The following is a 7,325-nucleotide window of genomic DNA, read 5'->3' as shown; positions in this document are numbered from 1 at the left end:
TGCATCAGGCCCGCCATGATGTCATACTTGGTTCTGTCAGGACTGTTATTTTCTTACTCTGTTTGCCTAGAAACTGGTTGTTGTATTTTCTTATTTCCAACTGCATGCTACAATTTGATTTGTGTTAATGTTGTAATATACAGATATTATACAGGTTTAATTGTTTTTGGTTTGTTCTGTTAGTGTTTGGAGCTTTCCTCCTTGTGCTGAAAGTTTTGAAATGGCAGTGTAATCAGATGGGGTATGAAATGCAGAAGAGGGCCTAAGCCCAGCTTAGTGCTGTCATAGAACCTACAGTGTATCTGGTTTAATGGGTTAAAAAAAACAGCAGTTTGTCTTCATAGTTGCTCTCATATCCCCTTTATTAAGTTAAACATAAACTGTCAGTTAGATGACAAACACTTAACCTTTTTCAGGGTCTGTTTGAGGGCTGAAACAATCAGATTAATCGCAATTTATTGATTATTGCAATAATCAACTAATTTAGTAAACGATTAATCGTTATCTGGAGTAGATACTGTAAAATATGCCTTTAGCTAACAAGACGACCCACTTAGAACAGTAATTATATCAAAATAGTTAAAAAATGTATAAACATTTTGCATTTAAAATAAAATTATTTTTTCTTCTGTCAATATGTCCTATCCAGAACTCCTCAAGTTGAAAAGTTTTTGTTTCACCTGGTTCAGTTTTGTAAAACAACTTAAAGGAACCTTTTACCATCAGATTATTAATTGAATAATTGAAAAAATAATAGACAGATTAATTTATTTGCAAAATAGTCATTTTTTTAATATATTTTTTTTATATTCATTATTAAAACCTCTCCAATCTTGTCCATCTTCTAGTGCCCTTCATCCGCCTTGAGGCTCCCATGAACAACATCACCACATCTCTGGGTCAAACAGCCGAGCTTTTTTGCCGGGTGTCCGGGAACCCGACGCCTACGGTGCGCTGGCTGAAGAATGATGCCCCAGTTGTGCAGGAGCCAAGGCGGGTCTCCTACCGAACCACGCAGTACGGATCCCGCCTGCGTATCCGCGACCTGGACACTACAGACACAGGCTACTTCCAGTGCGTCGCCAGCAACGATCATGGCTCCGTTTCCACAACTGGGGTGCTGTTTGTCAAATTTGGTGAGTGATAGTCTGTTGAGGGATTTAAAAAAAAAAAACTCAATAGCACGGAAATACAGTGTTACAATGACAGGCCCTTTCCTCTGCTCATCCTTTCCAAAAACATCACAGCGACACTTATCCCATCTGATTCCTCTCTTAGTTGGCTGCTAGCACAGAGAAAATCTGGAAGCCATCTTGTTTATCCTGTTACAAAAATCCCCTCTCTCTTTTTCCAGATCCACTCCCCACACCTCTGTCAGGAAGACCAACGTAAGTAGTCTTTTCTTAATGCATTTTCTTTCCATCTGCTTGTTTATGCTGCATGAACAACAGGGAATGTATGAATTTTCTACAGATGGCAAATTATACTACATCAGTTTCACAGTTCGTATTATTGTAAATAATTACTACAAGATTCATGAAGTTATGAAAAAAATCATATTTTCTACTATAGTTTCTACCAGAACCATATTTATGGATTTTTTAACAACCAAAACGTGTCATAAAGTTGTCAGATTTTCTTCCACTACTTAAACAAAAAAAATCAAAGATGAAATCTAGACCCTGTGTAGCAGTACTCTAGGTAATGACTGAATTTAATTACCAATTTAGTTGACAAATTGTACTCTTTTTTTTTTTCTTTTTTTTTTTTTCCCGATTAATAGTTTCAGACATAGGCTGATGTTTGTTGTTAAGAAATAGACTAATTGTACTTTGTACTAGAAACTTTACAGTTGCAGGGTAGATTAGTTCATTTCTATTTCACACAATTTTGCCCTAAGTGAAAACAGCAAAATAAATCCTCACACTGAACTGAAAGGGATCTTAAGCCTGTTTTGTTTTTTTCTATTTTAAGTGTAAATTCTGTTATAATTGTGGCTTATACAATAGATAGTAGAAAAACAAAAACAAATCCCTTTTCCATGAAACTAGTAAATGATTTTTGACATAAAAATTTAATGCTGAAGCCATTTTGCTCTTCACATTCATGGACACTCTGATTGGCTGTTTAGAGCACTTTATCCAAACTTGTCAAGCTTGCTAACAAAAAGGTTAGGTGGAAGTGTAAACCTGTAAGTAAAAAAAAAACCTAGTTGTTAAATAAGGTCTGGCGGGTTGTGACACATTCAAAGAGTAATGGAAATTATGAATTATTTTAAAATACGACAATAAACAAAGAAAAGAGGTGTAACATTAAATACATTTCATAAGTAAAATCTATTTGATTTAAATGATAAAAAAAAAAAAGCCAGACCACATCTGGACTTCAAAGAAAACAATGCAATTTTACCATCAGCTCTACATTTTACTAGAGGTCAGTGGGACGTCCCCTGCACGGTCTGATGGGATTCTTATTTCCTGATTCTGTGGATGAGGTTGATTTCTGGTGCATCTTGCAGCCATTTGTTGAGTAAAACTTAAAGTGTTTTGTTTGTTTTTTATTGTTCACCTCTTAGCTCACATGGTTTGAATCTAAATGGCGACTGTTTACTATTAGCTGAGGTTGAAACGTGAATCAAGTTGACCAACCGATACAAAAAGGTCTGTGGACCAGATGGACGACAGAAACTGGTACAAAAACTTAATCAGAATCTTCTCACCAGAGACTTTATGGATAGGTAAGATCAGTGGAACCTGAACTAAAATATTCCACAAATATTCAATGTTGTTTAAGGAAAATCTAACAAAGGTTTCAGTTTGAAACTCTCACTAAAATGGTTGAAATGCATGGTATTCAAAATGCCCCACATCTGTCTGTATGGTTTGGCTTTTATTGCTTTTAATAGTAACCCAATTAGCTGCCAGCCACAGCGCTGATTGCTCAACATGAATGGAACATAAGGGCGGTCTTCAGGGTGGCAAATGAAAGCAAACAGAGAAGATTTCTGGGCATAGAGACGCTGTTGTCTGCAGGAAAATTCACTTTGAGTTTGGCTGTTTTTTTGCGTTAGTTTTGACATTTCCTCGGCCTTATTGAATAAAGCACCATGAACTCTGGTTGTTGATTTGATTCTGAGAGGATCAAAGGACACAGCCTGGAAGATTTTCCCCAGTGACATTATGCCAAGGCTCGCTGCCATGTTCAGAGCAGCTTTCTGCTGATCGCAACTGCCAGCCCTAATTGGATATCGCACACTTACTAAATCAACCCCTGTGGCTGAGGTAAATGAGATAACCGTCATCTACACGCTCACACTAAAACAAGGGTCTTCCCTATGAGTGGTTCAGTCTTTACTTTTTTAACCTGTTTTTAATTTTTCTGCAATGACGTCTTTTTTTATTAAGCAGTAGGAGAGATGTTTTTCTTTTCATGGAGACCAAATAAACCGAAGTGAAAACTTGAAAGAGGTAAAACATGTTCATGTTTCCATGGTTTTCTCCCTGAATTTTTTGTTTTGTTTTTTAGACCCGCAGGAATTTACAGACACCTTTCTTTAACTCCCAATCAATGCATAAACTTATATGACCTATTTATCTGTTGCTGTGTACAGATATTGGTCTTTTTTTCTAGCTAGGTTTTAAAGCTTTATGCATTTGATTTAAAAAAATCTTCCTGCCTATATGTAACACTTGGTCTTCTGGTGGTGAAATATCTGTTTTACCTCCATTGCCTTCTTCCTGCCTCTGCTGCAAAGGAGCTGAGATGATCACTCAGGGACGTCAAAGAAAATTAACTTTTAATAGTATTTTAACAGTATTTGAACAGAACCATTACTATATGCCATTTTACCCCAAAAATAAAAGTAGGTTAACATTTACTGCAATATTTTCTTTAGGCCTGGACATGTTTAAACCTGTCGCAGTAGAGCAAAGACCATTGTGAGCTTGTTAGTCATTACAGTCATTACTTGATTTAAACAGACAGCGGCCTGTTTGGACGGCGGCAGTACAACGGCGATATTGTGCTGATTGTCGCTGCTGCTCATCGTTAGTGTCACGCCCAACTTATTAGCCGTGGAGTCAAGGTGGCAGCCGTGACTGAGATGAGGTCAGCTAATGATGACAAGGGATGACCTGTGCCCGCTTATTAATACCGCAGCTGTTCAAGCATCAAATCTCTCAACATCTGGAGCAGAAGCTTGCAGATGAACAGATTTGACTTTCACTATTCCTTTGCCTTCTTCCACACAGGTACACACAGTGACTAACATTTTCCTGGTTTATACTATCAACAAATATTCTTTACAAATTTTGGAGGGGGGTGGAGTTCCCACCACCCACTGTGTTAGACCTTAGCACAAGGCGAACTTCAGCTCTAGTGTGTTGTCTTTGCCATGATCCGTGCTCTGATTTCCATCCTCTCCACACTTGGCTAAAGTATATACTCTGTGGTGAGCAGAACATACAGTTGTGTTTGTTGGGGTGTTTGTATCTAACCTGAAGCTTGGGTTTTCAAGGTTAGCCACAGGCAAACTGACAGCCCAGAGGTTGGAGCTCAAACTCCAGGCAGCCTGTGTGCAGAAAGGCTTCCATAGAGTCAAGGAGTGAATCTAATTAAAGCAGATCTTAGTTACAGGAATAACAAGGGATCTTCATAGCCTGTGTTGTGGCTCTGAATAGGTTTAGCATTAAGATAATAGTACAGAAGATTATTTGTATTGTCAGTCACATTTCTATCCATTTCCGACACTTCTATTATCCACCCATCTCATCCTGCAATAGGTTTTAATCTTAAAGACTATCTATTGTACAAAAACTTTGCATGAATTCTGTGTGAATTTGTTATTTTGAAATTAAACCCTGAAATTAGGATTTTTTGGATGTAAGGAAATTAATCAGATGATATCTTGATTAAAAATAACACTGTATAAAATAAGAATGTAATAGAATATCGACAGTTGTAATTACATAGCATTTATTGCTACTCAAAACATACACTTAAGCAAAGAAGAAGAAAATATATTAAAAACCTTAAAATATTTGGGTTAATTTAAAACCAAATATATTGGGCAGAAAATGATGCCTTGTAGCTGTTGTGCGTAAAGAAAATTTAACAAGCTACTTATTCTCCATCAATCTACATATTTTTCATGATTGGAAATATTTCTGAAGCCTTCTTTAAGCCAGCTTAACGCGTGATGGAGGGTCAGGGCCGTGATGCTGTGCTTCGTGCTACGATGCTCTGGTAAAGAAGCTGCATGCCCTAAATGTTGTGTTCTTGACATTTAGGGACCTCTTTCGCATAATGTTTATTTGACTCTATATTGTACCAAATCATATTTAGATATAGACAATTTTTTGACTACCTACTCTAAGTAAACAAGATGGATTCTTTTGGGGGTTTTTTTTAAATAGTGTAGAGACCTTGAAAGAGACTGCATTTGTTTTTTTCAATATGCATGTCTGTGTTTTTCTTAGTTAGTAATGCAGAGGTTGAAGGGTTAGGAGCAGGTACCTAAACCAAAACAAGCCAAATAATTGGATATCACAGGCATGTTGCCGTGAGAGATCTATGGATTTCCATCGTTTCGCCACTTCTTATTGTTCTGTGATTCGAAAAAGGGCAAACTTTGATGACTTCAAAGGCAAAGCATTCCAGTGAGGTCAAGCAACAAAAACAAGTGAGTGGATGTGGTCACAAAGAGTTCTGGAATTATGTTGATTAAATTGTTCAAATAGATGACATTTCCAGATTTAGTTTTGCTCTTTTACTTTAATGGATTCCGTAATGATAAAAACCTGAACAAACAAAATACAAGCAGTCAAAAAGCAGAAGACTTTACCTAACCTAAAAATCTAGTGACTAATGACATTTCCGTACAGATCTGTTTTGTTCATAAACCTGCTGTGATCGATTTCCCATTCTAAAGGGAGTAGCAGCAGGGAGCAGATAGTTTTTTAACTGCTTTTCTCAGCACCTGACCAGAACACGTTCTGGTAATTTAGAATCAGTACTTGTAGAGAACCACACCTCCTCCTCTGATTTTACGATATTTTGCCCTTTTATCAATTTGTCACACTGACCGATTATTAACAAATACGCATTCAATGGAAAGAAATTGCAATTTTTAAACTCTTTACAATCAAAAATCATTGCAACACCTCCTGAAGCAATACTTAGTTGAAGCACGTTTTTGTCATGTTCTTGTTTCTGTTGTGCTTTACTTTACTCCATGTTTCCTAGTTTTATTGGTTTAATTCCTGTTTTGTTGTAATTTCTAGATTTATGTTAGTTCTATTGTTTTTCTGTTGTCCTCTGTTGCCCTCTTGTGTGTGTGTGTGTTCCTTTCCCCTTGGCTCCCTCGTTAACTCCTCTCACACCTGCTCCTTGTCAGCTCGTTAACCCTGCCTTTGTCTCAGTCAGCTACATATGTTCTCCCTCTGCTGTCACTCTTTGTTGGTTCCTTGTCATTGCTGTCCCCCCATGCTGTTGTCTGCCTACTTCGTCTTTCCCATGCTCCTCGTGTTTGGTTTCCCCAGATGTCTCCATAGTTCTGGTTTGTTTTACATAATTAGTTGGTTTTTTGGATTCCTGCCTTTTTTAAACTTAATGATGGTGAGATGAAGCCTCATGAGGCATTGAACCGTTTGGCCAAATTGCTTCAACGATCTCCACAGTTCATTAGGCTTCATGTGAACATGTCACCACCTACTGGTGGAAAGCAGAACTACAGTTTGTAATAAAATCTGTGATTATTTTTCCAAATGTTTTTCTTTTTTTCCCTTTTAAGTTCCCTTGAAATTGTTAATGGTTGGTGTGTATAATAAAATTCTTTGTAATTTTTTTTAAGTGTAAAATTTCTTAGAACAATCATTTAAGGTTCACAGTTTTTCTGCCATTTTAGTGAAATAAACTCGAGCAGACAGTGAAAGTGTTTGTGCAAATTGGGCAATGATGAGCAAAATGAAAGGGGTTAGTCATTTTAATTCAAACGTGATAGTTTTTCCAAGTTTTTTTGTTTTAATCAAGTTGGAAGTTGCGTTCAACCAATCTTTTGGCTAAACCAACCTAATTTACCCACTCTATATTTTTACTCCGGCAAAACAATGCAAATTAGTCTCAGCCAAAATAATTTAGTTTAATCGCAACTTTCAAAAGTCAAAGACAGGTCTTGAACCATCAACCTCTAGCATGAGAATCTGAGTTTTACAATAGACGCCACCTATGTACATAACTATAACATGGAGAAATTACTAATTAAAAGTGAAGTTTTAACACTAACTATGTCCGGTGGCTTGCTCAGAGTTTGATCATTACATTGTTTA

General features: G+C 36.9%; 1 protein-coding gene across 1 annotated transcript in view; it reads left to right on the top strand.

The window, feature by feature from the left end:
- The window catches only part of ror1 (receptor tyrosine kinase-like orphan receptor 1), a 161,449-nt gene that overhangs the window by 115,487 nt on the left and 38,637 nt on the right, over nucleotides 1–7,325 (top strand). Inside the window, exons 3-4 of the mRNA XM_015378678.1 lie at nucleotides 849–1,136; nucleotides 1,355–1,388. Of these exons, the coding sequence (XP_015234164.1) occupies nucleotides 849–1,136; nucleotides 1,355–1,388 (322 nt within the window). The remainder of the gene's footprint in view (nucleotides 1–848; nucleotides 1,137–1,354; nucleotides 1,389–7,325) is intronic.

The sequence above is a fragment of the Cyprinodon variegatus genome, unplaced genomic scaffold (assembly GCF_000732505.1).
Source record: "Cyprinodon variegatus isolate N-32 unplaced genomic scaffold, C_variegatus-1.0 Scaffold176, whole genome shotgun sequence".
Classification (NCBI taxonomy): Eukaryota; Metazoa; Chordata; class Actinopteri; order Cyprinodontiformes; family Cyprinodontidae; genus Cyprinodon; species Cyprinodon variegatus.
Note: the sequence above shows the minus strand (reverse complement) of the source record. Positions and strands in the feature narration are given on the sequence as shown.